Here is a 15,549-nt window from a genome sequence, read left to right on the forward strand (position 1 = left end):
GAATAAAAGTCTCAGATATAACCTAAAATAATTTTTACACTTCTTAAGCAGCAAGACTTTATTTATGTGGTGCCAAGACTTTACATTTTAAATTTGTTACAGCTAAATGAAAAAGAATATAAACAGTATTATTGCCACTTCCGAGCAATACGACATGATGTTATCGCAACTACAGAAACTAAAAATGATCTGAAATGAATCACAAATAACTTGATTTTGTCTAAATATAACCAAAATGTGTAACTTGACTTTCTCTGCTCTTATGATTAAAATCTGAAGATGTAATGAAGCTGCAACTGTAGAAATGAAGCTGTTGCCAGGGCTAAATTAATTCACTATTTTTGTGATATTTCTTAATGTGTCCTGCAGTGTGAGCCGAGAAAAACTTAGAATCCAGCCTCTGCATTCGATTAACCTCACATACACACACATTTACACATGTAACACACTTTTTAGAAGTTATCAAATAAGTACCTTTCCAATTATGCATTAAAATCTTTTTTAAGAGCTTTTATTTCCAAACCTCAAGTAAAACTTCTGGCACTTCATCCGAGAAGTGAGAAACCAAAGGCTAAGTTGCTGTGGATTTTTGTGCAACCACCATTGAACAAGGTTCATTTTCTATAAAATATTTTTGAATAGCTTTAAATTAATAACAAGGAGGACTGAAAGGTTATCCACTTTTTTTCCCCCAACACAGGTTATCAATAGTGTAGGTTCAAATATTGTGGACATGCTGAACATGTGGCAGTAGTTTCAAACAATTGCATGACCCAAAATCCCAAACTGAAAGTATTCCACATAGGCAAACATTTTTGGAAATAGACCATCTTCATATTAGAAGTACTTTTATTATTGTGAATAAGATGACTCAGATTAATGTCAATATGATGCTTAATTTATGCCATTCTTCATTAACAAAAAAATACACTAATCTAAAATTGTAATTTGCACTTAATCTCTAAAATAAATGAATTATTCAAAAAAACTCAGTGAAAGTGACAAATATTCAGTTTAAACCTTTATTAAAACAATAATTATGAAATTAACAATTTAATTTTTCCATCATGAAATTTAATTTGAGGTTCAAAGTATTTGTCATGCATATGTTTTCTTTAAGAAGATTCACATATATATGCCTTTTCAGTATAGACCAGTCTACAGTATAAAGTCTGCTCTACACCTTTTCATTTTCTGTTTGTACTAAATGTGATCTCCTTAACAGTCTCAAATTGTGAGGCTTTATGGCTATAATGTTGGACATTACTGCTTTAAAACTGTAATAAAAAAGAAAAAACGAAAACAAAATACAAAACGTGGCTTACTGTCCCTTATACTCAGCAGACTTTATTTATCTGTTGTTTTTTTTTTTTTTACATTTTGAAAGTTAACAAAATATCAAATAGCCACCTGTGGGAGGACAATGTGAAGGGATTTTTTCTGGCATTAACAAAGACTGTAATATTGAAAAATATAGTTTTGGGTATGCTTATAGATGAAAGCATATGGTGTGAAAAGAAACCTGGGCACCCCCTGTCCGAAACAAAAATAGCTGCAGCACAAACTTTTACTTCTAGCTAAGGCGGACAACAATCATTTTGCCAATGCAGAAAAACATCCAACAGACAAGTTGGAAAGGATGGGGGCTGCTCTGGACTGATGACGCTCTGACAGTTCTGGACACGCTGGTTAAACAGTTCTTTTCCCAAGGCATGGGAGATGCTCATACTTCTTAATTCAGCCTCCAGGAAATGAGTGGCAGTTCCAGCTCAGAATCGCAAGTGGGATTTGTGCTTCACCATGTACCTGTTTGTTTTATAAATAAAAGAAAGTCAGTGTTCCAATGCAAACCAATGCAAAACAATCTCTATACAATGAAGGCTCCTTGCCACATAACATCAAATGTAAGATTTACAGCTCTATTGTTATTTTTGAGCAGAGAAAACCAAAATACAGCAAAATATCTTTACATTTAGAACTTATTTAGGCAAAACAGAACTTAATTTAGGATTACAGGAATCAATTATCAGTAAAGGATGTTACAATTTACATGCACAACTATACTTGCAATTCAGTGATTTCTATTGTGATCGATAATCACACAAATACCATGGTCAAGTAAACAACAATGTATTACAAGAGGTACAGAGACACAATAGAAAGGTGCCTTATTGCTGTGTATAATCTTAATGCGAGGTCGGGCAATAGCATTCAAACTAAAGCACTATAGAACCAACAGGGGCTACATTTCTGAAAATACCCCAAAATAATGTCTTGGATATACTTATAGATGAGAGGATATGGAAAATAGTTGAGTAAACGGGAAATAGGTTAGATTTCAACAGCCCATGAGTAATCATCAATAGGCAACAAAGCCTTCAGAATTCTCCCTTAAAATTACAAATGCAATCATGAGAATGATAATTAAACCACTGGAAGCAATAAAATGGTGTTATGTTACTGCACAAACAAAAAACAGCAAAAAACATACTTGAGAGCACTGAAATCACATGTCAATGTGAATGTGAAAAATAGGCCTTAGAACACCTAGTTGGGTAGAGCGATGTGTGGTATGCGAGCGAAACACTTGAGCTAGGCAAGACAACAAGAGTTGGAGAATACGCATGCTTTTTAAACACTTCTGCAGGCAGAACTGAGTGTGACCAAGGTTGGGATAACTGGTACATTACACAGAAACTGTGCGAGAGCAAGTTCCAGGGGTGTCAAACCTGTGGTTCGCAAGGGAGGCCTGTATTTATAAATAATAGATTAATACCATACTAAAAAATACTAGGAAATCAATATAAGCAACTTAAACTCCAATAAAATAAGAAATAAGAAAATTACACAAATGATGAATAATTGATTAATTATTTACTATTCAGAGGTGGACTGTTTAAGTGTTAACATTTTCATTCAAACCAGTTGTTTTACAAGTATCGTTTCGATATTTACTAGCTACTGTTAGATTAAAAGCAGTGCTTTTCTATCCATCATCAGAAAGCTGCTTATCCTGGTAAAGGTTGGACACCTCCGAGACAGGATACCAATTCATTTCAGAGCTACAGAGAAAGGGATCATTTGAAATAAATAACCTAGCCAAGGTGTCTCCGAGAGGTGGGAGGAAACCACAGCACTTGAAAAAAACCTACAAGAACACCTGAAAACAGGAACTTCAAAGTTAGAGATGCTCGAGTTTAGATTAGTTCTAGTGTTAAAGTTAGATATCTGAAGTGTTTTCAGAAACCTAACAAATGATTTAAGATTTCAACCCATTTTGTCATACCAGATGTCACAATATCTTAAGATGCAATAACTTTGCATCAAATTAATTTACAGATTTCTGAAAGAAATTACAAGAAATCCAATGTTTCCAGGTATCTATAATGGAGATATTTAACTAAACATATCCTGAAATGACTGATATCTCTAAATAATTTGGCTTGCCATAGTTCCTGGCTGTTTATCCGAGAGGTATTTAGACCAGTGTTTCAGACTGCATCATTTTAATACCTATAAAGAGTACAGACTTAAATGTATATACTGCTTAAGTTAATTATTTTCCATTAAATCTCGCTCCCAATATATTCCATACACTTGAGACAAACAGCCAATGAGCAAATCATCAAAGGTGGTGAATATCTGCTATACATTCCATCATTCAAGTTTGCATTAACATTCAAATTTGATAGACAAAGATTAAGGCTTCAAGTTATCAAGATACATTTGTAAAATGAAACTAATTACAGTATTTCAGTAAGGAAAACCAATTTTTTTAGCAAACACTTCTGAAAAGCAGTGATAATTACAAATAAACCTAATTAAGAAAAAAATAATTTGTTTTTAGATCAATTTGGCATTTGCTGTTGTCGACATCAAACAAAGTCCTTTCGCAATCATAACTTTCACTGGATTTTTTTAAGGTACAGAGAATGTTCATTACGAAATGTGTTGTTTACAATATTCTCTGCATTCCAGTAAAATGTTAAAACGTGATGAATGTTTTGTTTTTTTAGTTATTCTGAATTAATATAGCAAGGGAAACCCCTGTAATAGCAATCAAAAACTACATTTTTTTTACAGTAAGGCCCACAGGACTAGTTTATCTTAAGAAGATGGGGTCACAAATAAACCCCCAATTAGATGCAGATGTTTACAAGAATAGATGTTCTTTAGATGTAATTCCTCTAAAATAACAAATGCTTCTATACATACTGTATATGTAGTAACACTTATTTCACAACAAAAAAGCATCTACCCTTAACAAATTAAAACTTTGCTCACCTGTCCAGAGTTTCCCAGAAGCGCAAAAACACTGGTCTGTCCAAATGCCTTTTGTGATGGCTCAGCTCCAGTACTGTCACATCCCATTTCTGCACGTTGGGATCAGTCTTTGCTTCATCATATTTAAGGTGAAAGGCTCTGACTGTAAAACAAACAAAAAAGGTTTTATTTTTGGAGAAAGACAAAAAAGACTTTTTTAAAATAGACTGCATTCAAAGATTTCAGAAGCAACTTAAAACAAGCCAAAAAAAACTTGTTCTATTGTTTACAGAAGAATAAAACAACAAGCAGAATTCTATTTTGGAATTACATAAATGAGGAGTAACTTGAGTTGCAATATTTAAAAAAAAAATTGTAGACATAATAAGGGCAATTATCAATGTGATTCCATAAATAGAAAAAATAAAATTTGACCAGTATTTTACTTGTATTTTATTTGTGAAAGTGACTTGGGTTACCAAAAAAACATGTATACACACAGGTTTAATATAGGGATGTGTACAATATTTCAAGAGCACTACGACTGTGTAGAATCTCCAAGATTTGTTCTTATTGGTAGTTCATTTAAGGTATTGTGGCTTAAATATCCCCCTAGGACTTTTTTACATTTTATGGCGTTATAAAATGGAACCATAACATTTAAATGGGATTTTATGCGACTGATCGACACAAAACAATCAACAATGTCAAAGTGAAAACAAAATTGTACATGTTCTCCCAAATTTATTATAACACTATAAAATGTGAAAGTCCAAGGGGTAAATATTTTTGATACCACTATATTGCTTTTGATTTCACATTTTGCTCAATGGTAATATAACAGCAGATGCACCTCTTAAATGCAATGAGGATGGACAACTAGAGAAATAACTACTTAAACTGACTTTCACAGTTTAAAAGATATAATTATAATACTAGATTATCATAAATTGTCTAATTAATAATTATATATAACTATCAATTTGTCTGTTTTTTAAATCAAAAGAAAAAAGGTTGTCTGGTACCAAATCTAAATTTAACTCTGCACTGACAGTTGTAAATTAAAGATAAAGCAGTTTATCTTCAAAATCATGTCTTTATTTAGATAACCTCATTAAGCATCATAGGAGTAATGTCGCTAGTAGAGTACCATAGTGATCTTCATTTGAACCACAGCCTTTTCTGATATCAGTGATCTAGATTTTAGTATTCAAACTCAGATTATACCAAAATAGGATGAGACGCAAAAAGTGTAAAGGAAATTCTTAATGATTTAGGTAGAAAGTCTAAGCAAATTTAACAGTTAATTTCAAGTTTAATATATATTTAATGCATGCATGTTTTTAGAAGTCAAGTTTAAGATATGATTTTATTAAACATTTAATGTAGAGTACAGCGTACTTACAAGAAGCCAGAACAAACTAACATGGGAAATCATGACCTTGAAGACTATGGAAAAACTATGAAAAATATTTGTTTTGTTTAACAAATGCTATTGTTAACATTTTGTAAACAACAAAGGGGAATAGCAGGGATGCAATACAAAAAGGAAAACAGAACAGAACACATTAAATGCATACTTTAAATATGTTATTATTAATTGGGGTGCTAATTTCAGCATTCAAAATGCTCAATGGCATTGACAATGTAAGCTCTATGAACTTCCTCTCAGCATTAACAGTGAAATATAAGCTCAAGGGAACTGACAGCGAGACATAGTTCAAAATAAGCAACTATTTAATTTGAAGAATTTCAAGGAATATGACACTTTCAGTAGTCTGGAAAGGTTTATTATTTTATTTTGACCATATACAAAGTTATCCAGGATTTCAGATTAATTTAGTTCATTTCTGGGATTTATTTTAATCTAACTCCAAACTAATGGCATTATATAACCCTTTTTTATAAGACCTTCAATGTACACGTGGTTAGGATAACAGTGCTGAACTCAGAGATAATGAAAAGAAAACAGCCTTCAAACAGCCTCCAAAAGGTGTTCTGTAGACATCAATCTGGACTCTGACCAACCTGTCTGCTAGTCAGGATTTGAATCCTGTATCTTGACATCTCAATTGTGTTGTTAAACTGATAAGGAGAAAAATGGTGTTGTACTTTGTTTCTTGAAGTCTAACACATGAAATTCATTTTTCAGCTTTGCATTACCTGACTTTTTTTAAACTTACTTTTTGCAAAAATATCAACTGGTGAGCCATCAGGCAATAACCATGGCCAACCTTTAAACTGCCAAGCAGGACCTTGGACAAACACTGCCACAACACGATCCCTTTAGAAAAAGAAAAAAAATCTTAGATGATCTGTTGCACATATTTTTCACATACTTCAATTATTCTCAATCTGTAAATACACTTAAATCTATGCTGTACAATTCAGAGGTAAACTTGTTATACATACATATGCTGCATAATGTAAAAATAAACAGTGCAAAAAGGAAGCTTTAAACACAAATAATAATTCCACAATCTTCTCAAACTAAATAAATGCATTAAACTAGCACTCAATTAACAGTAAAACCTTAAAATGCAAAAGGAGCAAAGTAGTTGATATCAAACAAAAGACACTTTGAAGTAATATAAAAGGCATCAGTAGATTCCAAACTTTATAATACAATACAATTGTATATGCCATTTTCTATACGGTGTACTTTTTGAACAATTGTACTTTTTTTCTAACAGTTTTATCCAATACAAGGTCAGACTACAGGGGAATTGCACATTCTGGCAAGAAACAGATACAAGGCACCCATTTACCCAGGATGAGATTTCAGTCCATTGCATGATAGACACTAACAATTTTCTCAAAAGCCAATTAAACTACCAATATGTCTTTAGACTGATGAAGGAAAATGAAGCACCCGGAGGAAACCCAGCAAACACAGGGAGAACATACCAACTCATTGATACTACCCCAGGAATGAACCCAGGGCACTAGAGTGGCAAGGCAGCAATGCTAACCACTGTGCTGTAAAGGACACTGAATTTGATAATACAATAACACAGCACATTATAAAAAGTAATCATAAAGCTTATGTTTTTAACAATTTTTAATTTTCAAATAAGACACAAATGGTACAGTATAACTGCCTCCATCTTGCCTCAAACTGACACATCCTTCCAAGCCTCCCCTTATAAATAAAATCACGTACGTCAGAATCATCATCTAGCACCATGTGATAACACAAAATATTTTGAATATGGATAAAGAAGAAGACACCTGTTTACAGAATTTAACCACCTCTGGACACTCTGAAAACATGCCCCAAAACTCCCTAGGGACTATGAACTAACTTCACAAGATACTGTCTAAGGGGTCAAACGCACTGTGCTGAATATTTAAATGGGTGACTGGGATTTTTGGAAGCAGGTTTTATATCAAATATTCTTTCAGGAAATCATGTTCCATTTATTCCATTTAAGTCACTATGTCAAATAATATAGGGGTGTAAATGTAGCGCACAATAAAAAAAAGAAATCCAGTCTTACTAAGGTGCAACTGATTTTGCATGGGGTGTTTTAGACATCCTTACCCACTGGCACACTGAAGAAAGGAGATGCCAGTATAGAAGAACAAAGAGGCTGGAAGCCTGTATTTCAATTGAAAGTACTGGAATTCATGAGAACCAATTTTATTTAACATATTGTATTAGCAAATATTGGCTACAATATGAATTTGTCACACCAATGAAAATGGAAAGAGAACAGGGAAAGCTGAAATGCGTAGAAGGGATTTTTTAATTACAAAAACTGGAAAACGGACATGCCCCCTAATTACTTACTAGTTACTTTTCTAGTAAAAGATAAATCATGTATAATTATGGGACCAAATGCAATCTCTCATGTTTTAGATGTAAACTTATGAATCAGATTTCAAAATCTATATCGCATGAGCCGTCATTCTTAAAACCTTTCAGTCTATAGAATGGAAAACATGGTTGCTTCCCTTTATATATGAATTTAAAAAATATAGAATGTGAATCCAACCCAATAACCTATGGGAATGAGAAACCAGAACCATACAGCTAAACAAATTAAGCAAGAATGTAAGGAAGGATAGCACACCAAAACGTTAGGTTTGTGTTTGTATTTCATCTGTAAGTAGGTAGTCCTAAAACTTATGTGGATTTTACTTCTTCTGGAATTAGTAAAGACTACTTTGTCCTGCATGATATTTTCAAAATAACATTACAGATGTAAGAAAACATAATGTAATTTTAACATTCCTAGCATCTAACAAATCTGAAATACAAATCTATGCTTTTCCAATTTGTGATTGTGAAGGACCATTTTTTTGTAGCTGTGCTATTTATATGGATAAGTACTAGATCACTGTCCAACAGACCCAAAGACAAGGACTGCAATGCTTCTGCAGTCCAAAAAACAATCTTTTCAAACAGGGAAATGGAGACTTAATAGCAAAAATGTTTAAGGCAGCCATCAACTTCACTGTAGATGCTCTTTATTTAAAAAAAACTCCCAAGAGCTAATTTGAACCTTTACCATTAATACATACCAGTCCTGGGGAGCCAGTTTGAGGGGCTGGTCTATCACCCTGTATGGCACAGTGACACTCAGTGTTGTTCCACCTGGTTGAATCTGATCCTTTCGCCTCTGAAGTAAGACTTCATTTTCTCGTTGAAATCCTTGTTTTTTCTTTTCCTCAGACGTCACAAACCTTTGAAATTTTGTACATTTTAGTACTACCAAAAACTAGGTTTCAAGAGACAGGGCAGAGAAAATTGATAATTCCAACTTCACAGTACATAAAATGATAAAACTATAAAGAAAATATAAACTTCAATCTTTTCTTGGGACTTACTTAGACTTCTTTGAAAAAATGATAATGAACAATTTATACATTTAAGGCATTCAGTTTGTACTTCAGGTTACAAATAATAAAATCGTGCTTTGAAGTAAACCATTTTCTCTTTCGAGTTGTATCCTTAATCATTAACGATTGCAAATGGTAATCATGGTAAGGAATGTACTATGAAGAATGTAACCAATCTCTAGGCTAATTGTTAACTTGCAGCTGATTTAACATCTGGAGGTAATGGTATACAATGTCCTACAATCCCACACTGACAGTGAATTTGCAGTCCTGGTACTAGAGGGAGAGTTCTACAAGTTGGGCTTCCATCGACCAGAATAAGCTCATTATTGGCTTAACTGGAGCAGTTTGACAGGTTCTTGTAGCTTTTCTGGTTCTGATGTTTTAAAGAGACCTAGAAAACTTACATTCTGGCCCTTCGGTACCAGGATTGGGGACCCTACTCCAAGGGCTTGTTCCCCCTTCTGGTAAATTTGTGAGCTGGTTGACAATGTTTATTAAAAAAAAACAATTAATTGTTGTACAATGTAGAGAGACAAGCAGGGTTTGTGACCACATTTTTCTTTTTTCTAACATAACAGGATGAACAAAAACTATTATTCCTCAGTCCCTATAATGCCTGTACACCAACTTCTGAAAATTTTTTCTTTTTTTCTTTGGCAAATGTTTGTGCCACACCACAGTATGGCATATCACTTAACATTAGTTTTTAGTTACTCAGAACCACAATAATTGTCGCCCCGTCAGCATTTCATTTTCAAAAGCCTGCTTCCATGACCCCTACACTCCACACCCACATTTAGTAACTGACAAAGGGATTCAATTGTGATGAACTGGTCTGGTGGGATAATTAAGAAGCACTGGATAGAAGCAGACATACAACGTGTGACATCTTGCTCATTTCAGCAAACTTTTAAATCGGATGACAAACATCATCAGAAGCAGCTGGTTAACAAGTACATTGATGTGAATCAAGGATTTAAACTGGAGAATCAGTGATTCTATATTTGACAAATGTCATCCATCAGAAGCAATTTAACAGGTATAAAAAAAATCACAGGATTCAATTAAGGAAAAAAATTACATTCTACTAATGAGCTCAGCATGCAGGAATATAGTGTTCCAATTATGTTATTGTCTAAACAAGGTTTCTTGAATTTGGGATTACTGTTTTGGGCTTAGCAAACTTGAAAAAAACACAAATCTTAGAAAAAAGCAAACATAATATCTTTAAGAAGACTTAGAATAATGCAAATGGTTTCATAAAATACTGATCTAGGTCAACCTTACAGAAGCTCTTACTTATAAATGTAACAAAAACTTTCCTATGCATATCACTGCTTAATAAAGTTGTAAATTAAGTTGGTATACAAAACCCTTAAGTGATGCTGACTACGCTATAAACAAAAGCTCCAAGTCGTCATCAGTGGGAACATATTCTCAACGTTTTTTTGCCCTAGTCGCATCAGAAAGATGTGAAGCTTCAATACCGTTTCAGAAAAGCTGCCTGACTTCATTAGCTACTTTTCATCAGCTTAATGTAATCAAGCTTAGGACTGAAAGCTGAAGTAAGGTTCTATACAGTCAAATGTTCAAACTTTTAAGATGAAGGGCGTTTCATTCATTTGTGTCGCTTTCAATATTCTCGTCTTCCCTCTCTTAAATTAGAATTAATTTTTCTAAAATGTATCTGAACATGTATGGAAGATAAGAATGATGACCACTTTTTTGTAACAGTAGTTACCCCAAGTGGCAATTAATACTAATCCTTCCATCGGTGACAGTAATGGTCTTGCAACAAAGAAATGTAAGACAAATTACTTTAATTCTACCAGAATGCGTTGATTAATTATATAGCAGTTTACATTAATATGAAGTGCTGAGAGGTCTGCAGTTCCAACAGTACATCAGCATCACACACATATGATATGTCTTTACTATACTTATTTCAGACTTAAATCAATTTTGATTGAGAATTTCTAATTGAAAGTATTTAAAATAAACAGCACAAATCTGTCGCTTATGTTTTTATATGAGTAGTGTGCAGATATGAAAATGATATGGGTCAACACTCCACTACCTATATAAAATATGAAGAAAAACAGATATTGCTGCTTAAATATAAATCATTAATTCAGTTGAGATGACCATAACTGCATCAGTTAAAGGTAAAACTTATCACTATTTTAACTGAAACATGCTGTGTACCACTTTCACATCTCCAAATTATACTAGTCTTGATTTCTTAATACAGTACTATAAAAAAAATTCTGAATAAGTGTTACGGCAATAAAACAGGTAATTTGTTGAATGTGATTCTCTAAACAATGTGCTTGTGTCTAATATACTGTAGTGTCTGAAACACTCCTCAAAACAATTATGGCCCTGCCCAGAGTGAGACCATTTAAAATCAGGGACAAATATATAAATACTGAAAATGTCAAAAAAGTCAATTATCTTGTTTGAGGACAAGAACTGAAACACAGGGAGAAAAAGGAAAATCTCAAACCTGTCACTGCAAGCCAAGTCAGATTCATAGGACTATATCGCCTTTCAGGTTTTCTAGCCTTGTGTACCTCAGGCAGCAACATCAAGCAGGGCTTTTGAATACAATCAAAGCACAGTGAGGGGTATTCTGTTGTAAGTGACATTCGCAAAAACAATACTGCACCCGAGACAGAAAGTGACAGGATTTATTAGTTTTGACATTTGTTAGTGATATAAAATTCAATCTGCTTAAAAGGAAAGCCACGGTATTATACAAATCTATGTGCACCAAACGCATGGCTGCTAGTTATCATTAATGTTATGAATGAAAGAATTTTAGCTTTTAGAAAAGGTAAACTTATAAGATTTCTTACAGGCATTTTTTGTGGTGAACCTGGCATATTCAAGGCAAAAAAAAAAAGAAAAACGAGGAATTAGCAAATACAAATGAATTTGATTTTTAAGTGCTCATCACACTGAATATCACGAAAGGTAATTGCAGGTTAACCTTGATTTATTAATATAATGACTATCTCAATTTATTTCCGACTTCAGTTTAATAGAGAAGAGATGGCTATTTGAAAACCGTACTGCAATCAATGATTCAGACAGTGCTGAAAAAAGGACACCTGAAACACCGATAGGGAGCTTCTAAATACTTTTTCATGCGACGGGGGACGGGGGACGGGGGGGGGGGGATTCTTTAAAATGCCTGGAATATTAGGGCGCTGTATTTGAGAAAGGGGCCCCCCACCCCACTCAAGGCTCTTATGTTATCATGTGACATACTTACAAAAAACAGATGAGGAACAGAATAATATATATAGAGAAAATTTGATCTGATCATAAGATTCCTGCTACTAATCAGGTATTAAACACTAAAGTAAAAAACTACTTATAGAGAATGGAGTATTTTCATATTGGTGGAATTCTACTTAAATCTCCCAAGTGGAAGATAAAGCATGCGGGAAACTGTATCAATCTTGGTAAATGTGTTACCATAGCAAGTGTTTGGTTCTGTAACATAGATCTGAGAAATCTTCAATCATTTTCATACTATCACTGAACATCAAAGAAATCCTTTTTTTTTTTAGTTTTCACAAGCAAAAAAATGCAACTAACACTCTTCATAGTATTAAACGTAATACGTTGAAAGCATTATAACAAAAAAGAGGAATAATCCATATACAGAGAAGAAATAGTCCACATCACACATTAATCACAGGTGCTACAATTTTCCATGGCTAAAACAGACCATGAATATATTAAGAATCAATTACAATGATCACGTGACTTCATACTAAAAGCAATCTGAGAACAACAAATAATAAAAGGAAAAGGAAAGGAACACTAATTACAAATGTAGCTTTAGGAATGTTTCCCCTCTCATTTTTAATGCACCCTATGTGCCAACTTCAGAAAATACTTGCTTGAAACCCTCGCCAATTATAAATTACACTGAAGACAGAGAAAAGGCTGAGGCTGCTCATCCAAGGAAGCTTCTGAAGAGAAATGCAGCTTTTCTGCATGTCAATTAGGTATGAGTCAGGGCTCTGACTGTCACAAACACACACAAAGCTTTTCAAGCATTCAACAGCCCCAAAAATATGTTCAAAAAGTCTTCATTATTTGGCATAAAAAACTGAAGAGCAGCACACAAAACCTTTGACCAGCATGAAGCATTGGGTTTACAATGTTAAGTATAATTGATGGGCCTTAATATAGTTGAACCTAGGATGAGACGCTCTATGCCTTTCATGCAGACAGCCTATCATCCTTGAAAACATGGCAGGGCCATGTCCTTCTATTAACTCCACACTTTTAAAGTTAAAAGGCTGATTTAAAAATAACCTTTCCAGTGTTCATAAATGTTTTCAGAAAGAAATGCCTGTTCCAGAAAAAATGTTAAGCAAGGTTCCATTTAAAAGACTTCAATGGCAAGAAATTGAATAGTTTACATGACTTGTGAACATCCTACTCATTATGCTTTTCAATTTAAATATGTATATATATTTTAAATACTCCGTTTCTGTCAATTAGTTTTACATTTAGCATTCAAATGTTAAGTCCTCCTGGATCGTTTCAATCACACTTACTTTCCTTTTCCATACCCATTCACTCGTTTTGATTTTGAACAGATGAATGACAACAATATGCCATTAAAGTCAGCTGTTCGTTAACAGTGGATCCTTAAATGATTTAAATAAACATTTTAAAACATACCTAGTACCTATGTACCACTAAAGATTCAGGTAAGAAATGTATAAAGGATCATGAAGTCAGATTTTCTCCACCATGTACAGTATTAAACCATAAGTGGGGACAATATTAACTAGATGGGTAATAGGCAAGACACAGCAACTACTTCATGAAGTTTTAATAAGAAACAAATCTCAAAATTAAAGAAAAATGTTTCCCAAGAGGCATGGTCAAAAATTCTCAAGATAAAGGCAAAAATATATTTTCCAGAAATCCCATTAAACCAGCACGTATATGTATGAAGAATAAGTACCTGAAGTGTTTTAGTGCTTTATGTTTAAAAGCCCATCCTCTGCATACACAAACTCCAGGATAAAGCATGACTAGCCAAAAGCATGATTCTGCACTGGATAACCGAGTGGTTGCCAAATGGCAACCTACTGAGAGAAATGAAACTGTGAACCAGATGCAAACAACTTGAAGCAATTCTGTGAGCAATAGATTACAATGGAAACAGGTTTACAGTCCCACCATTTCAAATCAGATCTAAACTACAACATGGCAGCATAATTATCAGACGAAGCTTAGCTTAAACACAGCAATTATAATTAGTACACATAACCGGTGAAGAAAATACACATCTTGAATATAACAAAAATAACCCCCCAAACAATTCTTCAGTTTCAATTTTCAATCAGCATTTTCACACTGAACAGTGGCTTGCTCTGTGCTTTACAATGTAGACTTTCTAATTTTCTAAAACTAATCTTAAGGGCATTTTAAATATCTCCAGCTCCATTTATGTGTCAACTGAGAACAATTGAGTTTGTACTTCAAGACTATTTCATAGTGTTATGGACTTTAAAACACTAGCAATGGCAATTACTCTTTTGACATACATACTACTGTGTATTTGTATTATCTATACATACGAACATGCACATGTGCAGGCAATTTAATCAAATTAAAAGTCCTTAGCTTACAATTTCAAACGTAATTTAGCTTTTAAAATCAATCTCATGATGCTGGGGTCTTTATTTCCAATCACTGGTAGACCTATTTATTTGCTCCTTAAGAGAATTATTAAAAATCTTTCGTTTTAATTTAATTATTACACTTGAAGGAACATTTAGGTTCTGACAGCTCATAGTATATATATAAAGGCAGAGCTGCTGCTTAAAACAAAAATCTAAGAAGAATTATTAGAAAATACTGAATTACTTCAGTTAGGTCTTAAGGAATGTCAGGTAGTATACCTATAGTAAAATAATGAATATTTAAACCATTCATAACTGAATACATACATATAAAATGGATGACAGTAAAAGTATTAGCATTTTGGTATTTCTGACAGGAACTGAAAGTGTGGCTTCCAGGCAAATCCCTGCACAACAAAACATGAAAGAAAACCAAATCAAACCCACAACCTGTTGTCTTGACAAAGGAAATCAGTTTGAGAGATGCACCGATTATTTCTGCAACCAGAGTTACCTATATCAATGTTCCCTTATCACACATAATTATGAGATGGATCTAAAAGCTTTAGCATTAACAAGAGCAGTGAGGAAATAAACACGTCCAAATGATCAGTTATATCTTATTTTATAATCTTTGATATTACAGATTTTTAATCTCAGGACAAGCCTGATGACAAATCTGCAGATTTGTAACTACCATCTATACCACTGAATGCATTAAAAAAAACCTTTATCCAAGTGAACATCATTAATTACATCCTTATAAATGGCATGAAAA

The 15,549-nt window shown here is 33.5% G+C and overlaps 1 protein-coding gene across 3 annotated transcripts in view; it reads right to left on the minus strand.

Moving 5' to 3' along the window:
• Nucleotides 1-1,008: 1,008 nt before the first annotated feature.
• cdc73 (cell division cycle 73, Paf1/RNA polymerase II complex component, homolog (S. cerevisiae)) overlaps nucleotides 1,009-15,549 on the minus strand; it is a 75,128-nt gene continuing 60,587 nt past the window's right edge. For all 3 annotated transcript variants that reach the window (XM_088927748.1, XM_088927747.1, XM_088927746.1), the window contains exons 14-17: nucleotides 8,791-8,952; nucleotides 6,447-6,547; nucleotides 4,285-4,426; nucleotides 1,009-1,806 (exon numbers count right to left, since the gene is read on the minus strand). In XM_088927748.1, the coding sequence (XP_088783874.1) occupies nucleotides 1,770-1,806; nucleotides 4,285-4,426; nucleotides 6,447-6,547; nucleotides 8,791-8,952 (442 nt within the window). In that variant the 3' untranslated portion in view covers nucleotides 1,009-1,769. The remainder of the gene's footprint in view (nucleotides 1,807-4,284; nucleotides 4,427-6,446; nucleotides 6,548-8,790; nucleotides 8,953-15,549) is intronic.

Source organism: Atractosteus spatula, chromosome 11, assembly GCF_055471065.1.
Source record: "Atractosteus spatula isolate fAtrSpa1 chromosome 11, fAtrSpa1.hap1, whole genome shotgun sequence".
NCBI lineage: Eukaryota > Metazoa > Chordata > Actinopteri > Semionotiformes > Lepisosteidae > Atractosteus > Atractosteus spatula.